This window comes from Sinocyclocheilus rhinocerous, unplaced genomic scaffold (assembly GCF_001515625.1).
Source record: "Sinocyclocheilus rhinocerous isolate Xijiao unplaced genomic scaffold, SAMN03320098_v1.1 scaffold127, whole genome shotgun sequence".
NCBI classification, from domain to species: domain Eukaryota; kingdom Metazoa; phylum Chordata; class Actinopteri; order Cypriniformes; family Cyprinidae; genus Sinocyclocheilus; species Sinocyclocheilus rhinocerous.
The window spans coordinates 837654-862731 of NW_015664685.1; the positions used below are offsets into that span (position 1 = coordinate 837654).

At 35.9% G+C, this 25078-nt stretch overlaps 3 protein-coding genes across 3 annotated transcripts in view; all 3 read left to right on the forward strand.

Moving 5' to 3' along the window:
* The first annotated feature begins 2745 nt into the window (after positions 1 to 2745).
* On the forward strand, positions 2746 to 9943 carry LOC107730298 (annexin A1-like). The gene is made up of 11 exons (XM_016541088.1): positions 2746 to 3200; positions 3568 to 3679; positions 5194 to 5288; positions 5939 to 6029; positions 6116 to 6195; positions 6293 to 6349; positions 8220 to 8313; positions 8424 to 8519; positions 8834 to 8892; positions 9016 to 9138; positions 9319 to 9943. The coding sequence occupies exons 1-11, from the start codon at positions 3117 to 3119 to the stop codon at positions 9373 to 9375; spliced, it is 948 nt and encodes a 315-aa protein (XP_016396574.1). The 5' UTR covers positions 2746 to 3116; the 3' UTR covers positions 9376 to 9943.
* Positions 9944 to 10009: 66 nt separating this feature from the next.
* On the forward strand, positions 10010 to 14658 carry LOC107730299 (annexin A1-like). The gene is made up of 10 exons (XM_016541089.1): positions 10010 to 10076; positions 10259 to 10332; positions 10481 to 10592; positions 10931 to 11025; positions 11579 to 11692; positions 12919 to 13012; positions 13143 to 13238; positions 13632 to 13690; positions 14130 to 14252; positions 14367 to 14658. Exons 2-10 carry the CDS (start codon positions 10288 to 10290, stop codon positions 14421 to 14423), a joined length of 795 nt encoding a protein of 264 aa, XP_016396575.1. The 5' UTR covers positions 10010 to 10076; positions 10259 to 10287; the 3' UTR covers positions 14424 to 14658.
* Positions 14659 to 15383: 725 nt separating this feature from the next.
* Positions 15384 to 25078, forward strand: part of LOC107730328 (proprotein convertase subtilisin/kexin type 5-like) — a 62721-nt gene continuing 53026 nt past the window's right edge. Inside the window, exons 1-14 of the mRNA XM_016541129.1 lie at positions 15384 to 15545; positions 17361 to 17465; positions 17731 to 17844; positions 18887 to 19021; positions 19731 to 19807; positions 19948 to 20036; positions 20233 to 20405; positions 20766 to 20978; positions 21066 to 21166; positions 21502 to 21605; positions 22041 to 22158; positions 22290 to 22478; positions 23166 to 23302; positions 23498 to 23617. Coding sequence (XP_016396615.1) covers positions 15384 to 15545; positions 17361 to 17465; positions 17731 to 17844; positions 18887 to 19021; positions 19731 to 19807; positions 19948 to 20036; positions 20233 to 20405; positions 20766 to 20978; positions 21066 to 21166; positions 21502 to 21605; positions 22041 to 22158; positions 22290 to 22478; positions 23166 to 23302; positions 23498 to 23617 — 1837 coding nt within the window. The remainder of the gene's footprint in view (positions 15546 to 17360; positions 17466 to 17730; positions 17845 to 18886; positions 19022 to 19730; positions 19808 to 19947; positions 20037 to 20232; positions 20406 to 20765; positions 20979 to 21065; positions 21167 to 21501; positions 21606 to 22040; positions 22159 to 22289; positions 22479 to 23165; positions 23303 to 23497; positions 23618 to 25078) is intronic.

Below are 25078 nucleotides of genomic sequence, written 5' to 3' on the forward strand. Positions count from 1 at the left end.
TGTGTGATCTATTCATTATCGTGTGCTCTGCTGGTCTATACACTGTAAAATGAAAGTAAGCATTGGTTGTTTTATTAAAGAAATTAATATTTAAAATTATTACATTATTTGCTGCTGGACACTTCTGCAGAAATTTGGAAATATGGAAATAGCATATTAAATACCATACATTTCCATACAGTAAATTGCATACGGTGGCCCCAAAAATAATTTGGTCACTTAGTCACATCTAAAAACATTTTAATTTAATTGCATTAGAATTTAATTGCATTACCAACTTGCATCTTCAAACAGATGGCAGAATTTTTCTAAAAACTAACTTCCTTAACTTCACTGAAACACTTTTCAGTGACTTTTAACCACCTGATTTTCAAGTTGAAGTTAGTTCATCGGGTTTCATTCATCATCATCATATTACCTATCAACATCTTCTACTGACAATGGACATCCAAAAAGTGTCCAAATACTTTTTGTCTTCATTTTGAACAGTATATTGGTTGTTTTATCAGTTAAAGAAAAAGTGTGAAATGTTTTGCTTGAAAAGCGTGCTCTTGAATTTTTCTTTTAAAGGGGTCCTATTATGCTTTTTCACTTTTTTAATTTTACCTTGCTTTGGTATTTAGTTTAATGCAATGGCATGCATGTATTTTTAATTGTGTCTTAAGTGTCTAAATTCTCTTTGGGCCTATGTGTTATGTGTTTAATGCATGCAAATTATACCGCTACATATAGCCGCTTTATTATTGAACTAAAGTTACAGTACATTTGTTGTCTATTCTGTTTTGAGTTTTGTAATAAATCCAAAATCTAAGACATTTTTTAGTCATTTTCTTACTTTAGTGACAGTTCTGACAGTTTAGAGCATTCTGAAGATTGGATTGCTAATGATCACAAAGATACATTAATCCCTCAACAAGTGCCCAAACTGGTTCTGAACATTTCTGCATTTAACTTTTGTGTAAAAGCATGACACAAACCCAAAACCCATATGCAGCTTTACTTTTTCAAACCTCATGATTTAGAGTTTGTCCTGTCACCTAAAAATAACCCCACAGCTTTGACTCAATGTCTGTGGTAAGTAACTATACTACAGACATTAGTATAGTTGCTTGACTAACTGGGGTCCAGGTCAGGAAGCAGACAGACTGGCTAAACCGACCGTCTGCTAGCCGCCTCACGTCACAGAAGTCAGTTAATTCTCAGCACATAGAGACTCTTTCACCTAGATATCACACTATAGAGACTGTGTCTGTTCCCCGAACTAGAAAATACAAAAAACGTCCAAACCAATTTAAGAGTAACTTAATTGATGTTCAACAAATAAAAAACAGATGTAATATGGATAAACAAATGATAAAGCTTGGCTTATTGAATATCAGGTCCCTTTCTACGAAAGCACTTTTTGTAAATGATATGATCACTGATCATAACCTAGATGTGCTCTGTTTGACAGAAACCTGGCTAAAACCTGATGATTACATTATTTTAAACGAGTCTACCCTCCCAAGATTACTGTTATAAACATGAGCCATGTCCAAAAGGTAAAAGGGGAGGTGTTGCTACAATTTATAACAATATTTTCAGTATTTTTAAGAGGGCGGGCTTCAAGTATAACTCGTTTGAAGTAATGGTGCTTCATATAACATTATAGCTCTATATTTTTTCACGGCCCGGCGAAACATACCAATTTGAAAAATGAATGGAATGCACAGTCGATATAAAAAACTTGCATTTGTAAAACTGCATTTTTCCATCTCAAAAATATATCTAAATTACGACCTATGGCCCCAGAGACAGATCCCCAGTGAAGACCTTGTCTCCTAGACAAGACCATAGGAACCAGTTGAGTCCTCTGCACAATCTGACTTTGCTGCAGCCTGGAATTGAACTGCTGGTTTCGTCTGGCCAGAGGAGAACTGGCCCCCCAACTGAGCCTAGTTTCTCCCAAGGTTTTTTCTGCATTATGTCACCGATGGAGTTTTGGTTCCTTGCCGCTGTCGCCTCTGGCTTGCTTAGTTGGGGACACTTAATTTCCAGCGATATCGTCGACTTGATTGCACAGATATTATTTAAACTGAATTGAGCTGGATGATGACATCACAGAATTCAATGATGAACTGCCTTTAACTGAAGATTGAGTGTTTACTATTGTCATTTTGCATTATTGACACACTATTTTACTAATTAATGCTGTACAGTTGCTTTGACACAATCTGTATTGTTAAAAGCACTATATAAATAAAGGTGACTTGACTTGACTATAGCCAGGAATAGCTTGGCCATGAAGGGATAGTTCACCCAAAATTGTCATTATTTCCTTACTCTCATGTCATTCCAGTGATTTTCTTTTTTCTGTGGAACTCAAAAGGACACACATCTGCATTCTTTTCCTTTTGCCTTTCACAGCAGAAAGTCATGAGTTTTTGGGAAAACAATGAATAAGTAAATGATGATAGAATTTTTGGATTAACTAATTGTGCATGAATAATATGAATAGAGTAGAAGCATACAAAACCAAATAGATGTCAGACTCTGTTCCATGTTTTGTGTGTGTTTCGCTCCCCATGTGTTTCCATGCCCCTATTTGGTCTTCCTGTTCCTGCTCCCTGATTGTTTATTATTAGTCCCAGGTGTTTCCTATGTTTATTGTTTCATCAGCTCCAGGTGTTTCTCGTCTTCCCCTCATCAAGTCCTGTGTTTAAATAGTGGTCCCTGTGTTGAGTTCCTTTGTCTGGTATTGTGAATGTCGTACACTGAATGTGCACCCGTTGATATCTGTGAATGTCTCCATGTACTACGTGTGTTTTCCTGGTTCCTTTGATGGCAAATAAAGTCTCCTGCGTTGATGTACTCCTGGTTTCCTCGCTCCGTGCTCTCTCACAGTAGTAACACCGTGAAAATAGAAGCATGTGCATGGTCTTGTGCTAAATCTAGTGAACGATGTCATTCCATGTATATCTTTTTTGTTTAGGCTTCATATTCTATGCCAGTTTATCTTACACAAACCAATAATCCTGCAGTTTGAGGTGAATGCAGCAAACACATTAAATGACTGAAGACGGGTTCAACCAGAACAACCTGGTTTTAATCCCTCCGCCCAGCCTAGTTTTTTGCACATGTGTGTAAAGAATAAAAGGCCCGGTTATGTTCCTGAAATTACCCAATTCAGAGCAGCTCTCACAGACTTCCCAGGGAAACAGGTGAGATATCACAGCGAATTTACTGTTGTCATCAGTAACATATTTTAACACTGCTCTTCGAAAACATTCAACATCGAATCAATGACTTCCAAAGATATATTGCTAATGACTTTTCATAAGCGCAATCTCACAATTATTTATTTGTTTGTTTGTTTGCTATAGCTTTTTCAAAGGTTTAAAAGATGGCATTCTTTAAGAAGTTTCTCCAGAAAATTTGTGATGATGACAGCAGCACGGTATAGAATGAATACATGCCCAATGACTTATGACATATGACATATTAAAGTACACCTCAACATCATTACTTATATTAATAATTAGTCCATGGTCTGATATTCAGTGGCTGTTGCAATATGTTCCCTCACAGGGTTTTAAAGGTGGTCCTGCGGAGACTGCATACTTTGGAACAGTCAAGGCTGATCCAAATTTTAATGCCCAAAATGATGCTGCAAAACTGAAGAAAGCCATTGAGACCAAAGGTAAATACTTTAGTGTAAATACAGGTGTTTTACTCATATTTTGAATTACGCATTGCATTTTTTTGTGCTTTAGGGTTGAACCAAATTTCTGTAAACTTGACAAATACTTTTTCAGTTTTCTATGGACTTTTCTCACCAGTGTAGCCATCAAGATAAATGCAACATTAAACACATAAAATGCTCTCATGATCCTGATACCAATGTTAGAACTATTATAGGGATGCTTTTTTTGAATGTGTTTCAATAAAGGATGAAAAACAATGTTCATTTTCAGCTAGATATGACAATTTATGTGTTTTTACAAGTGTTGTCATGTTTCTCAGTAAAGGTGTGGAGGACACACCCTTGCAATACTTTCATAGAATACACTCAAAGCAGTCTCACAGAAGCAGAGACACTAATTCATGAGTACTAGAACAAAACGGCCAGTGACATGACCAAAATAAATGTTTTTGAAATTAAGGAATGATTTTGTATATTCACTAGTGCTGTCAAATCAATTAATCTCATCCAAAATAAAAGTTTGTGTTTACATAATATGTGTGTGTACTGTGTATATTTATTATGTATATAAATACACACACATGCATGTGTATATTTAAGAAAAATACTTTGTTTATATATTAAATATATTTATATATAATATAAATTATATGAATATACATATATACATGTAAATATTTTCAAAATATATACTGTATGTGTATATACATTATTGTGTATATACAGATATATTAATTGCGATTAATCGATTCGACAGCACTAATTTTCACAAAATATGCATTTCTCTCATTAGATGAGAGATCATGGTTAGAGAGTCGGACTTGTAACCAGAAGGTTGCGGGTTCGGGTCTCAGGTCCGGCAGGAATTGTTGGTGGGGGGAGTGAATAACCAGCACTCTCTTCTGCCCTCAATACCATGACTGAGTTGAGACCCTTGAGCAAGACACCGAACCCCCAACTGCTTCCCGGGCGCCGCAGCAATATGGCTGCCCACTGCTCCGGGTGTGTGTTCACTACTGTGTGTGTGCACTTGGATGGGTTAAATGCAGAGCACATATTCCGAGTATGGGTCACCATACTTGGCCACACGTCATTTCACTCACCTCACTCACTCACTTAATATGTTTTACTTAGCGTATCAACACAGTCAGATAAAAAAGTGCACTGTCAAAAAAAATATTACATATATTATTAATGAAAAATCTAACATTCGAGTCAAATTGCACATTTGTTTTAATAACATTCTAGTGACCATATCCGAATAATTTAAACGTTGCTATTTTAAAAACAAATGACAGGCAAAATGTTTTGTCCCATGTGTCATGAATCAGCACTATATTAATTACATATCCCCCAACACACAGTTATGTTGCAACATATGGCTTATCGTTGTACTTATTATGCACCATGAGATATGTGCACTATGTAATTGCTCATTTTAACCCACCAGAATTACGCTGTAGTTTGATCATAAAAAGCTGCTCACTTTCATCTGTTTTCCTCTCATGAAGGTGTGGATGAAGCCACTATTGTGGAGTTGATAGCAAAGAAGAGCAATGCACAAAGACAACAGATCAAAGAAGCTTATCAGCAGAGCACAGGAAAAGTAAGCATATTCACATCCAACAATGTTTGTCTTTGGCCTGTTTAAATGTGTAAAGGTGGTCTGCATGTAAATGTGAGATTGGAGGGATGGAGGATGTTCAGAATTTGTCCATTCATAATTCTCAGTTATTTTTAATTGAAATATAAGCTTTGACTCAGATTTTCAAGATAGTTTTAAAGATGACAAATAGACACAAAATAGAACTGCAAGCAAAATTAGGAATTCGAGCACATCAGTGACATCATGTACAGGTACATGCATTAAACATGGTCCAAGGATTTTAAAAACTATGATTGTTATAGTTCATTAACTACAGTACGATTGAACTATGATTTTGCCAATAGTTTCAAAGGTCATGAGCAGATGTTGCTTACATTTACAAGATTTTACCAGCAGATGGCACTCTTAAGTCATAAGGTCACATATTCAGTTTTATTCTAATACATTAAAGGGGTCATATGATGCGATTTCAAGTTTTCCTTTCTCTTTGGAGTGTTACAAGCTGATTGTGCATAGATAAGATCCCTGAAGTTGCAAAGACTAAAGTCTCAAAACCAAAGAGATATTCTTTATCATTGTTAGTGACAGTTTTCACAACCATCCAATGTTTTATTTAAAGATATCAGTACTAAAATGTAATTGTTAATCAGGATCTTGGGACAAAAGAGGCTGTCTTAAGTGAAATTCTAGGGACCAGATCAAACAAGGAGATCACAGCGATGAAAATTACTTTTAAAGAAGGTAACAACACAGATCCAAATACATACATGTACTTCCTGAATGCAAATGTGTGTGTAGCTGGCTGCTAACTTCTTTTTGTCGTAAAGTCTATGGAAAGCAACTGGAGGAACAAATTAAAGGTGAAGTTAGTGGAGATCTCGAGACTACCCTGCTTGCACTTTGCAAGGTACAGAAATTACACTGTTTAACTTTAGTCTATTTATGTTACACCATAAGAAAACTAAATCTGTTATGTGTACTGAATATATATCTCATAACATCAGGCTACCAGGAGTGAAGATTATAATATTGACGATGGGCTTGCAAAGAGTGATGCAAAGGTACTGTGACAGATTCTACTCCAACACTGTAACAACTCGCATTAACTAATGTGATTAAATGAGCTGATTCGTCTATGATTTAGACCCAGACGAATCAGCTCATTTAATAACTTTAGTGGTGATTGTTTTCAGTAACCTGTTATGAATTTGGATTGGTATCTGGAATATCGCGTTCATTTTCTCCATGGACTATAGTTTATGTTTCTGTAGAAGCTGTAAGTCAGTGCTATTTGAATTAAACAACCTCAAAAAGTACAACAGTACAGTTATGAGTGTGATATTGCTTTTATACAACATTTATACATGAAAGTTAATATTGAGTAACTTACATTTAGACAAAATATAGCTGTTTAAAAGTGCACTACTGCCATCTGTGATTGAAACATAAAATTGCAAGTTATTGGTACTTGCATTTCTTGTTTTACGTCAGCTGTGCTTTGCATGCATGTGTACACAATTTTTGTACCTCTGTCTTTTAGATTTTATGATATTTTTTGCTTCTAATCAAATGTTTTGTTGTGATTCATTTTGGAACTGGTTGGTTTAGGGCTGTGAACTCTTTGTTTTTTACACCTATTGAGTAAATTAATGTATATATTATGGTATATGTGGAACCACTTTAAAAAGGGTGATTATTGGTGTATTTACATATATTATTTTAACAGACACTTTTATCTGAAGCACCTTTGGATAACACATGGAGACAACCGTTTTAGTAGTGCTACACTTCTGGATTTCTATAGTAAACTAGAATTGTTTTTATTGTTATTGAAGCTAGTTTAACCTTTATTAAGCCTTAAGCAGAGTTAATGGAAGTGAAGAGGAGTGACTGGGTGGTTGTTGAGATGTGGATGTGATGTGGATAGTGAGGATTATCAGGTTTAACAAGTGCTTCATACATAGTTCTTAGCTGACTTAACTGCCGTTACCATTGTTGAATCCGGCTGTACATTGATGTTGTGGTTAACTTATAGACTTGTTGAGATGACGAAGAGTTCTCTCTTTGCAAGGTTAAGCTGAAGGCACAGATGTCTAAGTGGAAGGTTAGATAGCCTTCCCGGTCTTCAGGCCGGGACTACATGTAGCAGTGATAGGAGAAGCTGTGTGGCTTTATATTTGGCCCAGTGAGGTTGTGCATATTGAGAAGAAGAGGGGACCAAGCACTGAACCCTGAGGCACCCCACTACTTAGCTAATTAAAATCTTGATGGATTTAACTTTTGAGGTGAGACTCAAGACAGCAAGGTCCAGTTGTTGTAATGCCCAGTTCAGAGAAGATGGACGGGAATATCCGGGGCCGGTTGCCCCAGTTAGATGTAAAAAAAAAAGTTGGATGTAAGCTCTATGCTGGGCTTAGCTACATCCAGCTTAGCTACGTCCAGCTTTCTGTTAAATATTTACACCTGTTGCACCAACTAAATCTATGACCAGGAGTAATTACACCCAGCGTAGGCATAGGAGACGCTATTCACACTGCAATGGCTACAATTACTAATAATAATGAACTGAATTGCTCAAGACATTGTAACAAGTGAAGCCACCGTGCCATGATTTTATTGTGTAAACATTTCCTAAGTCTGCGTTTTTATATCAAGTTTCCCTGTACATTCTCATGACAGATTTATTCAAACATACATTACAAATGAAGACTAAATGTTAAGTAAAATATAATGAATGAAATATTTGTACATATTTATCAAAATTCTCTTCTCTATAGTTATGTTTCTAGCTGACTATCAAGTTTATGTACAATGAAAGTCTTTCTTGTGGTAAATGTGACATTATGTGACATATTGTTCATAAGCTGTTTTACTGACATCTTGTTGGTCTTCTTGTTCGGTGGACTCACTCACTGTCTCTGCTTTGTACAGGTTCTGTTTGAGGCAGGAGAGAATCGGGTTGGTACTGTTTGCTCTGTCCTAATTAATGTCCTCACATCCAGGAGTGAAGCTCAGTTGTGTAAAAGTAAGTGGAACATCTATGACAGGATACAAATGTTACATATATGATTATTTTTCAGAGAGAGTTGACTTTGTTTTTAGGCACTAATAATGTTATTTAAAATGTTTTTGCAGTTTTCCAGTATTATGGCAAATACAGCAAGGAGGGTTTGGCCAAAGCACTGGAGAGTGAGCTTCATGGAAACCTTGAAGACTGTCTGATGACCCTGGGTAAAGAAACACGCCTTCATTTTAACCTGTGTGTATGTATGTGGGTGTGTACGAGAGATTCTAGACATGTCAAATGCTTCAGCAATCGAAAGACTATTCAAAGCAAAGCTTTTAGGAAGCTTGTTTTTCCAGCTCTGCATGTCGAGAGTGGGTACTGTCAGCATTATCACACAAACCCTTATCACACAAAGATAGGTACAAAGATACAATAATAACTAAAACAAGCAGTATGAAGTCACATCTTCTGTTTGTGTGCACGCAACAGCTTTTCACCAACATACAAACCTCAAAACATTCTTATTTTTCATGTTTAGTGAAGTCTGCTTGGAACAAACCTGCCTTCTTTGCAGAAAACCTCCACCTGGCTATGAAGGTAAAGTTGCAAAGGAATTAATGGAATGTATTTCAGTATGCCCATGTAGTTGTGTTTTTGATATTTTCAGCCTTCATTTATTACAAAATTTCACATGAATTTAACTGTAATGTGGACTTCTAGGGGTTAGGAACCAACACTGATACACTGACTAGAATCATTGTGAGTCGTTCAGAAATTGACCTGCTGAAAATCATTCAAGAATATAAGAGGATGTATGGCAAAACCCTTCAGGAGGCTATTCTGGTGAGTCTCCATAATTTGAAAAGCTCTAACTAACTAGCTTGAAGCTAACATGAAATAAAAAATGAGACCATTTACTTCACATCCACTATGGAATGAAATTGTCACTTTTCACGATCCAGTCACTTCCCAATGAATTCAATCAGGTTTGCCCCTACATAAATCCTTTTTATGGTTTTACAGAAGGAAACAAGTGGAGATTATGAGAAGATTCTGCTGGCTCTCTGTGGCACTCAATAATCATCTCTTACATGTCTGAATTATGTGAAAAACATCTGCAAATTCATTACATGGTTATATTACCTACCCATGTCAGCACAACTTAATCCCACATAGTTGGTTTATGAAAACTGTTTCATTTAAATTTGGAAAAAAGTCAGTCATTGTGCACACTGTAAGTGTTATTGTCAGTATAATATTCCTAGCTACAACTTCAACTACTATTTTCATAGTAGAAATTCAAGTGCTTATTACAGTTTATTACAACTGTATATTATTATTGTTGTTGTAACAAATCACTATGTAATCCTGGCAATATTTTACATTGCGATGAGCATATCGTTTAGCAGTATGTGAGAACTGTGACCTTATCTGTGTTTCTATTCTCATAATCAAAGAGACAAATTCCACAACCAATAAACTTCAGTTTAAAGCATCTGCATCTTATGCATTATCTAGTGAACAATATCATTGCATATGTAAGTTTCAATGTAAGGTTTGTTTTGTGTTAGGTTTAGACTACAACTTGGGGTGAGCACAGCAAACACATTAAATGATAGATTATCACAAGCTTTACAGACAGGTACAACCAGAACAACCTGGTCTATCTTGACCCAGCCCAATTTTTTTTTCGATGGGTGTGTGTAAGGAATAAAAAGACAGGTTCTGTTCCTGAAATTACCCACTTCAGATCAGCTCTTACGAACTTCACAGAGGAACAGGTGAGTTATGTTTGTAAATGCATTTAACTGCAAGTCTGTAGCTTACCCTAATTAACATTGCCAACAAGTATTCATGATGCTATATTCATAATGAAGTGATTGATGATGTTAATGGAATTGATATGTCAATCTACAGTATATTAATCCAGACAATGTTTGCAATGACTTCTTCATGTGCTTAGTTCTTTATAGTGTCTTCAAAGCTCGCAAGATGGCTTTTTTTAAGAAATTATTTGAGCAACAAAATGATGACAAGGTAAGTAAATACATTACCTTCATTATGGTCATTCAAAAAGATTAACATTAGGTGGGTCTCCTATATGTAATGACTAACTCAAGCACACCTCAAAAGAAACCTGCCATTACTTATATGTACTTATATGTTGCTATATATTTCATCTCAGGGTTTTAAACCTGCTCCTTTTGAGACTGGATATTTTGGAACAGTCAAGGCTGATCCTAATTTTAATGCCCAGAATGATGCTGCAAAATTAAAGAAAGCCATTGAGACCAAAGGTAAAATGCAAAGTTAAACACGTTTAATATGCTCTGTTGAAACTCAAGAAGTTTTGCAAATGAATTGTTTGTGTTGTTGCATGTTTGGAAGACACACCTCACCCATTATGTCATAGCAGGAAGAGTGCTTATATACTTTTACCCAATATATAGCTCTGTTGGGACTTGTATTATAATGCTTCCAGCTGTATTGACCTAATTTACCAGTGATTAATTACAAGGAATCAAGTGCACTCATGTGCAATTGTCCATTAATACCAAGATCCAGCAGTATTACTCTGTAAACAGCTGCTCATGTGAAAACAGCTGCTCAGGTGCCCTGTTTTCTTCTCATGAAGGTGTGGATGAAGCCACTGTTGTGGAGGTGATAGCAAAGAGGAGCAATGCACAAAGACAACAGATCAAAGCAGCTTATCAGCAGAGTGCAGGAAAAGTAAGCATATCCACATCCTTTAACATCTTTTTTAAGTATTCAGTGTTCGTTTGAATCCAGTTACTTATTCATCTGTTACTTGTTGAAGCTTTCCATTCCACCTTAAATAACATTTGTTAATCGCTAAATATTCGTTAATCGCTAAAACACTGAGGCTTCGTATGTAGTCTAATTTTTTTTAGATGCACTAAAAATAATGAAAGATTAACAATTGAACATTTTTCACTTTAGCAATCCTTTTTTATGGACTGTATGACAGTATGGGACAATACAGATGAATGAGTGAAAGTAATATATTGTGCCATCTGCCAATTTCGGTTTAGGCTTTCTTGGTCATTGAAATGGTTGTCTAAAATGTCTTGTCTAAATGACAATGGTGGGTTCATTCACAGTCCAAGGTTTTAATGCTATCTAAAGTTTTTTTTTTTAATCAACCCTTGAACGTGACATATGAAGCAACATACTGTAGATGAGTGAGCCAAGTCATTTACAGTATCTGTAGGTCCAAGTCAATAGCTTTTTATTAATTTAATATTAATTCATTAATCCTCAGGATCTGGCAGCTGACTTGAAAAAAGCTCTGAAGTCAGAGTTTGAGGAAGTGGTCCTGGCCTTGCTGATGACTCCTCCAGAGTATGATGCTTTTGAAATGAAAAGAGCCATGAAGGTACAACTTGTAACTCTTCTTATTGCAATATATGCAATATTCTTATTATATATATATATATATATATATATATATATATATAAAGCATTATAAATGGAAACAAACAACGGGTAACACTTTAGAATAATGATCCGTTGTTAACAAGTAACCATGCAGAAAGCAATAGGTAGTACTATATTAAAGGGATAGTTCACCCAAAAATGAAAATTACCCCATAATTTACTCACCCTCAAGCCATCCTAGGTGTATATGACTTTCTTCTTTCAGACGAAATCCAATCGGAGTTATATAAAAAAATATCCTGGCTCTTCCCAGCTTTATAATGGCAGTGAGTGAGTGTTTCTTGTCAATAGTCCAAAAGAAGTCCAATAAAACGCATCCATCCATAATAAAAAAAAGTGTCTCGCACGGCTCTGGGGGGTGAATAAAGGCCTCCAGAAGCGAATCAATGCGTTTTTGATATCCATATCCCAAAAAAAATCCATATTTAAAACTTTATAGACCATAGTCTCTAGCTTCCGCTAACTGTCGTACGCGTGTTCATTCTGGCGGATGATGTAGGCATAGCGTAAGGTCCCTTTAACACAGAACTTAATACTATTAACTAATATGGAAGCCAGATTAACTAAGCAGTAAGTAATAGCAAATTTAGGACAAAGGTTGTTCCTTATTAGGTTTCGATAATTACTAAATAATATATCTTCATTAAGAACTACTTGCTAACTATGACCAATTAATAAATAATAGCCAATTAATTACTAATCACAATAATAACATGCCTAAAAACCACTGATATAATATTCATAAATTAGTTTCCACGAAGAACCCATTTGAGGTGCAAGATTCTGAAAAAGACATTTTATGACCATGTTAAGAATTTTAAAAAGAACATTGTTCACTTTTTTAGACATGTTACTGTTGTGATTAATAATTAATCGTTTATTCTTTATTAATTGGTCATAGTTTACAAGTAGTTTTCAATGAGGATATTTTTATTTAGTAATTATCAAATACCTAATTTATCAAAAAAACTACCTTTGTCCTAAATTTGCTATTACTTACTGCTTAGTTAATCTTGCTTCCATATTAGATAATAGTATAAGGTTCAGTGTTCATGTAGCACTACCTATTACTTCCTGCATACTTGTTAACAATGGACCATTATTCTAAAGTGTTACCTAATGTAGATACTGACTGTCTCTGACTTTGCTATGTTGTTGTTTCAGGCTCTTTTTGAAGCAGGAGAGAATCGGATTGGCACTGTTTGCTCTGTTCTGATTGACATCCTCACAAACAGGAGTGAAGCTCAGTTGTGCAAAAGTAAGTGGAGAACTCTGATTCCTCTTCAGAGATAGTTGATTTCTATGATATGCCATTTTGGTGTAGTTCAGCTCATGTATTTTTTTTTTTCGTTCTTTGAGGCACTAACAGTGTTGTTTAAAATCTACAGTTTTACAATATTATGGCCAATTCAGCAAAGACGGTTTGGCCAAAGATCTTGAGGGTGAGCTGAGTGGAAACTTTGAAGACTGCCTGATGACCCTGGGTAAATATATAAGACTTCATTTAAGTCTGTGTGGGTGTGTGAAAGAGAAATAGTCGTTTTAAATGCTTCAGTGGCCATATGAATGAAGGCAGCTCTATTAAAACTTGTTCAAAAGACAGGCCTGTTTTTCCAGCTGTGCGTGTTGAGGGTGGTTTCGTTGAGGGTGGTTTCATTCTCACACACGAAAACTTAGGTTAGGTACAAATATCCAAGATTAACTAAATTTATGTTAAAAAAATATTGAACATTGTTCAAATTAATTTATAATTATAATTAATAATAATAATAATAAGAAGAAGAAGAATTATTATAATTAAAGGAATTAATTAATTAATTTGTTTGTTTGTTTGTGTTTGCATTAACAATGTTCTTACTGTCTTTTTCATGTTTTAGTGAAGGGTGCTTGGAACAAACATGCCTACTTTGCAGAAAGGCTCAAACTGGCTATGAAGGTAAAGTTGCAGAGAAATTCATGAAATGTATTCCATTTGATCGATTTTTTTCAGAGAATTTCTGTGTTGTTTTTTTATCTGCTCCAATGATCAAAGAGGCTAGAACCCAATTTCTGGAGACTTTAAAATGACTCTCTTTTTTTCCTGGCCTAAAGGATAGCAATCAGGGTGTCAACATCTTGATGAAGAAGACTTTGTTCAAATCTATTTATCACTATATTAAGCAAATTTGCATTTTCACAAATAACTGGTCAGATTTGGCATCTCAACTAATACCATTATAACTGCATAACAAAGATTGAGAAGTTGAACATTTTCTTTGGTACAAGTGCTAACTTATCCTGTTATTAACAAATGGACAAACCAACAAAAATAGCTGCCAACAGAATTCAGTCACATCATCAAATCAAATAAACTGTAATATGGTCTTGCTTTATAGGGACTGGGAACCGACACTGACACGCTGACTAGAATCATTGTGAGTCGTTCAGAAATTGACCTGCTGAAAATCATGCAAGAGTACAAGAGGATGTATGGCAAAAGCCTTCAGGAAGACCTTCTGGTGAGTATGTGTAACTCATAATGGGTGATCTGAAAAGCTTTTGTATTTAATTTCGCGTTCGTAAATCACTCGTATTTAAAACCTCAATGAAAAGTGACTTCTTTGTTTTTACAGAAAGAAACAAAAGGGGATTATGAGAAGATCATGCTGGCACTCTGTGGGACTCCGTAGACAACAATAAATATCTTCATTCAACTGGATCACGCTAAACACATCTGTTCATTAAATGGGTGTATTCATGACCCGTGTAAACGCCTAATCTCCTCAGGGTGTGGCTCTTTAGGAGTGTTTCATTAAAACTCGTTGTGCAACTCATTGTGTAATATTTTTTCTTTGACCAGTACACTCAAAGGCATGTGGTGTTTAAGTGTCTCAGGATACTTTAAAGTAACATCATTAATGAATTCTATATTTGTGCAAGCAAGCTGTATGATTCTCAAAATTTTTGACATTTGAATGTATACTGTCACTGAAAACATACAGTTGTTGCCATAAGGAGCTATTTCTTCCTGATCTGACCACATATTTTGGTGTAACCCAATGCATTGAGGTTTATTCTTGATATTGATTCATTTCTTGAGTTAACGTGAATAAAACCAATCAATTCAGAAACACAGTTTTAGATTACTTGAAGGTAATTATATTTATACACAATGTTTACATAGAAGGCATCAATAATTAAATATATGTAAAACCAAATATCATAAAAAAAGAGAAAATAAATAACAAATAGGAAAAAATAAATACAAATAAGTATTTGGCTAAATATACTGCAAGCAAATAATATTAAAAAGCACATTGATCCAATGCTGTTTAATATAATAATGTCATGAATGGACGTTAGGCCTATTATCCAGTGTTCCCAGTGTTTCCTGTTTGCTGTCCGAGCACACAGTGCACCTGTAGAAACTGATATGACTGTAATTGGAGAAGATGTGCCACAGGCAACAGATGCAGTGGAGCCATCACAATGAAGTAGCACTCACACAGTCAAACGAGGTCCTTTAGGAACTTTTTTTACAATCATTTGACAGTCCAGGCTATTGTAGACAATGTCAAGTCGCTTTTTAATGAGAAATTTTCAATGAGGAGTGTCATCAGACCAATATTTCTGCATGAAGCCGTCTGAAGATGTCCCCTACAGCATTTTTTCCATATGCATTTTTACTTTGGATTGGACTCCAATGTGTCCAGACAAAAATCTTCACAAACCGCTGGGCGGTTAAAATAACTGGAGGTTCTGATGCTGCTGATCTTATTGCAGAAAAATACGGATTTGTGAACATGGGCCAGGTAAGTACACTGCAATAATGCTTTGTCAGTTAAATATGTTTCATCTGGTAACATCTAAAAAAAAAAAGCTTAACAGTATCCCTTTTTACAATATAAAACTTTGTATTAATTATTTAAAATGCGTGTTTCCAGTATTGAAATGCTTATGTATCTCAAAGGCTTATAAAAAAAAATTATAATGTGATTTATCAAAATAGATAGTATGCGTTTTCTGCATGATCCCAGAATTGTAATTGGTAACTTTTCATCATGATACAGTGATGGTCACAGTTGGTAATACCATGGTACTTTGAAAAGCAAATCCATATGGAATTGTATTCGTCATGCTTGAATTACTGTTATTGAAAGTAGAAGATGATGTTTCACCAGGTCCAATTATTGCCATGATAAAACTTCATAGACAAACTCATATTCTTATGAACACATTCTGTGCAAACACAAACTCTAGTCCTTGTTCCTAGAATTAGTTTTCTTTCAAATTAGTCTTTCATTCTTACCGAGCCCATGTCTCTGGGTCACTGGCTCTTGTATAATAAATGTGTTTAACCATGCAAGACGAGCTCCTAAACTCGTTGGCATCTTATACCCTACTTCAGTTAACCAACTGGCACACTTTCTTTTGTCTCCTAGGAGAGAAAATAAGTAAGGAATTTACTGTGCAAATAAATATAGCAATTGTAAATTTAAGATATATAATTTAATGAGACAGGACACTCATTTTTAAATGACACTCAAGATTTTTAAATGTAATTTTCACTTAATTTAATATTTGAGTTTAAAATTAGAGAAAAAAACAGGAACAAAGTTGTGTATAGGAATGCATTTGAAATGGAAACGAGTCTATAAGTCAGGCTACTGTACAGTAAAACTGTGTAAAATGTAAAACTGTCAACACATATACTACAGTTCAAACGTTTGGGTTTGGTACTGTTTTTTTTTTTTAATACTTTTATTTAGCAAGGACAAGACTGGAGTAATGGCTGCTGAAAATTCAGTTTTTCCATCAAAAGGGAGTGCCTTGATAAGCATAAGAGACTTCTTTCAAAAACATTAAAAAAAAATTGTTTCAAAAGATGCTGTGAGTAGAGCTTGGAATATTCCTGCACTCTAAAAAAATGATGGGTTAAATATAACCCAGCGCTGGGTTAAAAAGGGACAAACCCAGCTATTGGGTTGTTTTGACCCAGCGGTTGGGTTGTTTTGAACAACCCAACCGCTGGGTCAAAACAACCCAATAGCTGGGTCAAAACATCCAAATAGCTGGGTTTGTCCCAGCGCTGGGTTATATTTAACCCAGCATTTTTTAGAGTGTGTAGTGTTACTTTTAGGCCAGTTTGAATCCAAAGTGGTTTGTTGTGCAATGCATCATGGGATTTCTTTGGCCCATGGTCACTATTTGGGTTTCCTGCTCTGTGTGATAAGTCTGTTTATTTTGCTTTGTCTAATTGCGCACATGTTGTCTTTGGTAACATGTAGATGCTGACTTCCTCTACTGAGTCAAATGAAATGTGTAACTGCCGTCCACAGTGGGGCTGTTTAGTTCCGGTTAAATCTGGTATGGCTTCGGCCAACATCATAATGTCAAGGCACAGGGTGTCAAAGAGTAATCAGCAGCCAAAGTTTAAGCTCAGCTGAATCGTACAGTGGTAGCTCAGGTTGCCGCTGATGGTAAGTCTATCAGCCGTGTTGGATAACCCTTTTGTTGTTTCAAAGGCATACGTCAGGGATGAATACATAATTTATATCTCTGTCAGTCACACTTGAGCAGCGGCTGTATATATAAAACACAATCTTCTTCCTCTTGTGTCACTGCAGATAGGCGGGCTAGTAGACCATTACCAGTTCCAGCACAGCAGAATTATCAAACGGTCCACAATTAAAAGCAGAGGAAACCACAGTCTCATCGCCACGGAGACCAAGGTACAAGGATCAAATACCTTCAGTCACTGAGACACCACTGAATAGTTAATAAGTTAGACTACACCACCCTATAAACACCACACACACTTACCAAAACAGATTAAGAGAGCGGTACACCAAACCACATGGATGCATCCTTAAACTTGGCCAAAACTAAATGAGACAATGATAATTGCTCTTAATTAATATTTCATTTAATTCACTGTGGTTTGCGAAGCATGATATGTATTCAGCAGCACATCATAAATATGTTCTAATGCTAAAGGTGAAGTGGATCCAGCAACAGATGGTTCAGAAGAGAGTAAAAAGAACCGACACAATGGACCAAACCCATGCCGCCAGCTTCAATGACCCTGAATGGGACAACATGTGGTATATTGTTAGTATGCAACACATTACAATCAGAAATGTTATATTCAGTTAAAAGACATTAATAAACTGAACAACACTAAACCAAAGTAATATGTTCAGAAGTGTTATATCATATTGAAATATCCCTTGCATACTTTTAAAAAGAGTACCTTTATGGAAACAATATAGTTAAAGGGGTCATATGACGTTGCTAAAAAGAAATTATTTTGTGTATTTGGTGTAATGCAATGTGTTTATGTGGTTTAAGGTTCAAAAAACACATTATTTTCCACATAATGTACATTATTGTTTCTCCTCTATGCCCCGCCTTTCTGAAACGCGTCAATTTTTACAAAGCTCATCGGTGTGACGGAAATGTTACGCCCCTCACCATACTGTGATGCTCTGTCAGGCTGGAGCGACTAGACAAAAACATCCAAACCCATTATAAACGAGGCATTTGTTGAATCCAGTGGGGACATAATTTCGGATTATAATGACTTCTACTGTCTTTTTACGCGTTGCGTTGCGTATCGCGCTGCGGAAACATAAAACCATGCCTGCATTTGTGATTGGAGAAACGACAAACAACAAGCGCTACTCTACACTGCTCAAAACTCGCTTTTGAATCGTCAGTGGCAAATCCTTGAAATATGAAAACGTACTTACAGTCAGTGAGTCAGAACAGCCGCCATTGTAGTCTACTCTACCAGGTTTGTGTGAACATTTGGGCGGTGTTATGCAAATCTTCCCACATAGTGAGGTAGACATGTGGGGGCGTTTTTAAACTAAGCGTTTTAGGAGGACGTGGACGAGTCTTAACTTTTATAAAGAATATCTCTTTGGATTTGAGACTTTAGTCTTTGCAACTTTATAGATCTTCTTTATGCACCAAGAGCTTGTAACACTCCAAAGAGAAAGAAAAAATTTAAATCGCATCATATGACCCCTTTAAATATAGTTAAAGTATATATATTGCGTTACATTTGATGCAATTATTTGAATTAAGTGATAATCTGAGATGAATAAAAGCATGCTAAAACCTGTTATGTTTGCCTTCTGTTCCATAGCACTGTGATCACAACTGCTTGACCGACATGAACATTCAGGCCGCCTGGCGTAGGGGCTACACTGGGAAAGGGGTTGTCGTTTCCATTCTGGATGATGGTATAGAAAGACAGCATCTAGATCTAAAACAGAACTATGTAAGTGCTTTGAGATTATCTGAGAAGAAATAACAAATCTCAAGAAATGAAAAATTTGATATCTGCATGTAGAAATCTCATAAATATGTAATAATGGAAATAAATTGGGTTGCATACATCATTTAAGGTTTACACTTCAGACTTTAGGATTACTCAAGTGAGAGAAGAGTGAAGAGTATACAATCTGATATACTGTATGTTTGTAATAAATAAATAAAACTCATCGATGTCAATAATCTCAAATACTGGCTGAATAATTGGCAGTATATTGGCCTGTCAATAATTTTGATTATTTAAAACTGAGAGTAAGATATTCAAAATAGGAAGGACTGTTTATATGTTGTTAATATAACAGATGTTATTAAAGGGATAGTTCACCCAAAATTGAAAATTCTGTCATCATGTACTCACCCTCAAGTTGTTCCACACCTGTATGAATTTCTGCATATGAACACACACACACACACACACACACACAAACACTCACTCACTCACTGTATGGAAAAAAAAAATACTATGGAAGTCAATAACAACCGTCAACTGTTTAGTTACCAACAGTCTTCAAAATAACTTTTTGTTATAAATTTTGTGTTCAGCAGAAGAAAGAAGCTCATCTAGGATTGGAACAAGTGGAGGGTGAATAAATGATGACAGAATTTTTCATTTTTGGGCAAACTGTCCCTTTAATGTGTCATTCTATCTTTATAAGGATGCACGAGCCAGCTATGATGTCAACAGCAACGATCCCGATCCAACACCACGTTATGATGCAACCAATGAAAATAAGTTAGTTCATTTCCACTGTGACTCAGTCTTACTTCCCTTTCACTTAGTCTCCACATATTTTGAATTTAAATACATTTAAAAAAATTAAGTGCTCTAGACAAAAATTAGGTTTTCCATTTCTTTGTGATTTCACATATAAGACATGGGACAAGATGTGCTGGTGTGGTGGCTGCCTCTGCGAACAATTCCCTCTGCATTGTCGGAATTGCCTACAATGCAAAAATTGGTGGTGAGTTATCAGAAGTGTTTGTTTATGTTTGTATACATATGTCTCTATGGCTATGTTTGGTAGACTATATACTGCCTATATGATTTATGCAACAATAATCATTTAGTACTGGTAGTATGTAATATGGTATTCGAAACAGCCTGTTATTGATATTTATGAAGCTGTGTTTCCCAATCTCTCCTCCCTGCACATGTAGGTGTGCGAATGCTGGATGGCGATATGACTGATATGGTGGAAGCCCAATCCCTGAGTCTGAAACAGCAGTATATTGACATCTACAGCTCCAGTTGGGGTCCAGATGATGATGGCAGAACAGTAGATGGCCCCGGCCCTCTTGCCCGGCTCGCTCTGGAAAAGGGCATTCGCGAAGTTAGTGTGTGTTTGAACAGTATAGGGCAGTTTGAATCAAGACCAGACCCTACAAGACCCAAAGACCAATAGTAGACTCTCTACACCAACTGTGGAAAGTAACAACATATTTTTTACTATTGCACTTAAAGCTAAACTATGTAGCATTTGGCCCTCGAGTTTATATTCAGAGGTTATTTGCAGAGGAACATTGTTTTGGTAATTGCAGTTGGTAATGAGTTGTGTGTACATGGATGAATCATGGCTAAAAAAAAATGGCTTAAATAGTATTTTTGCTTGACACCAGAGTGTTAATAGTTTTTATATTTTATCGTAATATATATATATATATATATATATATATTCCTCTTTGCGTCTCAGGGCAGAAAGGGCCGTGGCTCCATCTTTGTGTGGGCATCAGGAAATGGTGGGCAGAGTCAAGACCACTGCTCATGTGATGGTTACACCAACAGCATTTACACCATCTCAGTGGGCAGCACCACTCAGAGTGGCCGAAAGCCGTGGTACCTGGAGGAGTGCTCCTCTACTTTGGCCACCACTTACAGCAGTGGAGACAGTCACAGCTTAGGCGTTGTGAGTCAATCATTGTGTATTTGTTTGATACTTTGTCAAAAATTGTTAGTTTTTCCTCATTGGTTCCATGCATATGTGGGTTTTCAGGTGACAACAGATTTGAGGCAGCGTTGCACTGATGAGCACTCTGGCACTTCAGCATCAGCCCCTATGGCTGCAGGAATCATCGCTCTCACGTTGGAGGCAAAGTAAGCAGTCATGGTTTATGCTCCGCCTGTTAGATGGAGTCCTCTATCTGTTAGATCTGGCAAGTGCTTTGTGGTCAAATCAAATGCGGCAATCTTAAGCCTAAACGTCTGCCAACTGGCAAGAGTAAAACACATATCTTGGATCACCTCATTGCAGAACTTTAACTCTTTCCATTGGTTCAGATTCGGTCAGAGCTGAATTCTGCCATCATTGCTCATGGGATCTGTTTCACATACAGGTTTATTGAGCCAATTACGCTGTAGGATAAAATATTTACTGTCATCCCTGTTGAGCATTTGATGAATAAACTCATTTCTTTGTTCTTCGTCCTCAGTCCAGCTTTGACCTGGAGGGACGTTCAGCACATTGTGGTGAAAACTTCACGTCGTGGTCACCTGAGTGCTTCAGACTGGCAGAGCAATGCAGCTGGATATGATGGTAAAGTGAGCCTGTTTATTAAACATCATGTATTTAATTTGGCTTAAAAACTAATCACAGCAACAACAAAAAAAATCCAGCACCCCATGTCCTTCGAGAAAAAATCTTCAAAAATCATTAAAATAAAAAAGCTTTATTCAGATTTATTCAAGGTTTTTAGCCACAGTAGGTTGCTTGGAAAGGCATGTATTTTATACACAGCCATTTTGAATGGCCTTCGATTGAGAAAAATAGTTTTGGAACTGGATGGTGTAGTTACAGCATCTGCCAGAGGGGGCTGAACAGCATACTTTTAGTATGTGGTACATACTTTAAAAACATAGTGTGTGAGATGAGATGCAGTCATTAATCACTGAGCATGCAATTGCATGGAAGATAAAGCATGCTTTCATTGGCAGTGTGTAATGAACTGTGTCATCATTGGCTGTTGTGTAGTTAGTCACCTTTATGGGTTTGGCTTGATGGATGCTGAAGCCATGGTGAAGGAAGCAGAGATCTGGAAGCAGGTGCCTCCTCAACACGTGTGTGAGGAAAACGTAGTCCAGACTGCCAGGTAACTGTTTGCTCATAATCTTGCTCATTATTACCATATTTTAATACCATGGTATTTACATCGTCTTCCAAGATACTTAAAAGAATATCATAGTAATGCCATGGTACTTTTTCCTCTTGTGTGTATCTCAGGATCATCAGTCCAGAGAGGGTGTTGAGGTCAGTGTTTAAGTCCTCAGGCTGCTCTTCTCAGCGTCTGCAGCGGGTGGTCTATCTGGAGCATGTGGTTGTACGTGTCACAATCACACATCCTCACCGTGGAGACCTGTCAGTCACACTGACATCACCCTCTGGAACCAGATCTCAGCTTCTCACAAACAGGTACAAATATGCTGAGCCAGCTCAGATGGACTGGAATTTAAATAATAACTGTATTTACTGAAATACAGTACATGATTCACCCTTCAAAGCCTACTATGTCATGTTTGATGACATTTATGAGGCCTCCAAATTAGTATTTGTTTAGCAAGTAAAAGGCCTTTTAGTGTAATTTAAAAAATGTCCACCTTCAGGTAACGGTAAACGTGTCTTTTTGCGTTTAGCGTTTTATAAAGTAAATGTAATACATTTTATATTGTTAGTAATATTTCAAGATGAACACTTACTGGACTGAAGGTTTATTATCCATATATAATTTTTTGAAAAATCATGTTAAAATATGAGTATCAAATATGATAAATCAGGCTTTTGAGGAATGTTTATTTGTACATCTCTCAATCATAAGATTTAAACATAACAAAAACTATGGTGCTGTGAACATAAAACTAAGCATTTAAATGTCATCTACTGAGACATACTGTAATATTGGGATATATAGAGTGACAAATGATATTTACAGTATGTACATTTCTGTTATACTGTTGTAAAGATCTTATTGATTTACATTACAAGCTATCAGAATTTAATTTTACTTGGCCATATAAATATCAGCAACTTCTCCAAATACACAATTTTCCCACTAATTATTTAGGATTATCTTTCAATTATTCTGGGACTATTTCCTCTCAGACCGAATGACCACTCCAACGAGGGCTTCCTTAAGTGGGAATTCATGACGACTCACTGCTGGGGTGAAAGACCAGCAGGAGACTGGATCCTGGACATCAGAGACACACCATCTCCACGGAGAAACAGCCGACTACAAGGTGCCCACCACCTTAAAAAAAAAAAAAAACTAATATAATGATATACATGATTACCATATCCATGTAACACCATTTAATGGGTACTCCAACTTCAAGATACTTTAAAGTATATTGTGGTAACATCCATGATATAATGTCAAGTACAACTGCCATAGAATGTACAGTAAAATGTTTTTCCTTTGTTGTTTACATTAGTGAAACTGGTTGAATGGTCCCTGGTGCTTTATGGAACACTCACACATCCATACATTCGACATGAGCAGCCCCGCTCTGCCCAGCTGCTGTCTGAAGATGACATCCCAGAGGAGTACAATGGTGATTTACCTTTATAAGCCAAACAACTTTATATAATACAATTTAAATTAAAAATAATTACAATATGCAGTGCCCCAACGAACTACGTGGACACTTAATGTATGAATTTCATAAAAATCTAGTGACATCACCAAAGGCCATTTAAGCCATATTTCAATGACCTTTTACTATCTGGGACACAGTGATTTTTAATGGATTTTTTAATGGCTTGTGCTATTTGTCTGTAAAATAAATGCCACCTGGTTAGCCATTTTATTTTCTAATGCAATGACATTTATATATTTTTAAGAGCACTTAACTTCCCACTCGTGTGAAAAAGGAGTGCACTTAACTGTGTTGAATGTGTACTTAGTGTACGTCAAGTCATAAAAATATATATTTTTTAAAAAGCTGTTCTTGCAGATAATGTCATATAAAAAGCCACTTAAGTGTACTTAAAGAGAGTACACTTTCATGTTTCTTAACACACTTAAGTACACTTTGTAATATGTCAATATGTCAAATAAAAAGTTTTAAAGTATATTTTATATCATTATATTTTAATAATCTTTTGTCATGCTTTAAAGTACACTTATTTTGATGTGTTGACTAACATTATAAAAGCACATGTAAAGTAATTGATTATAATTTTAACTGTAGTGTCTTATTTGATATTACATTTACACTGTAAAATCTAATTAGTTGGGCTTACTTAAAAAAAGCATGCAAACCGATTGCCTTGAAAAAACTAAGTAAAGTGAAATAGGAATAGTATGTTGTACTGACAGATGCTTAGTTAGTATAGTTTACTTACACGAGAGTTCTAGTAACTAAAAAAGAACTGTAGGGGGTACTTGATCCTTTCATTTAGGTTTACCCATGACTTAGTATAGCTACTCACTCACTCCCAGAGTGCATTGCGGTATGAATAAATTATACAGTTGTTTTGTTTTACAGTTGTTGATTTTATTTGACAATTTTATTTGCTGTCTTGTGTCAGTAGTAGCACAACAAAAAGAGCAAATAAAATGGTTATTGTTACAAGTAATGAAAATAAATGAAATTTAATTGTTACCATTGTTGTGATTAACGTGCTGAAAGTTTAAGTCTGTGTGTGACTTCAGCATATTACCACACACTATTTAAGGATTATATAAACCCAAATTAAACCATCTCAGGGTATTTATGAAAAAAGCAATTTGGTAAAACTCAGTAATAAACACACACTAAAAATACACTAATGCTTTAATTATAAGACAGGTCACGTTTTAAAAGCAACCTATTTATGACTTTTCGTCTTTTGAAACCAAATAACTCCGTCTTCATAATGCATTACTGTATTAACAGAAAGTAAATTATAGTAACGTAAACCAAGTTCAAAGTGCCCAACCAAAGGGAACGCTAATCACTATAATGGTGAGTTTAAAAAAAAACACATTTTAGGAAAATCAACAGCAATTATTGAAGTAGGTTTATGTGATT

Excerpts from the sequence above, each read along its gene's own strand:
- LOC107730298 (XM_016541088.1), top strand. The coding sequence starts at position 3,117 with ATGTGTGTAAAGAATAAAAGGCCCGGTTATGTTCCTGAAATTACCCAA. Across the intron at positions 3,201-3,567 it reads CAGACTTCCCAGGGAAACAG|GGTTTTAAAGGTGGTCCTGC; the intron begins GTGAGATATCAC and ends GTTCCCTCACAG. Across the intron at positions 6,196-6,292 it reads CCCTGCTTGCACTTTGCAAG|GCTACCAGGAGTGAAGATTA; the intron begins GTACAGAAATTA and ends TCATAACATCAG.
- LOC107730299 (XM_016541089.1), top strand. The coding sequence starts at position 10,288 with ATGGCTTTTTTTAAGAAATTATTTGAGCAACAAAATGATGACAAG. Across the intron at positions 11,026-11,578 it reads ATCAGCAGAGTGCAGGAAAA|GATCTGGCAGCTGACTTGAA; the intron begins GTAAGCATATCC and ends ATTAATCCTCAG. Across the intron at positions 13,239-13,631 it reads AGACTGCCTGATGACCCTGG|TGAAGGGTGCTTGGAACAAA; the intron begins GTAAATATATAA and ends TTCATGTTTTAG.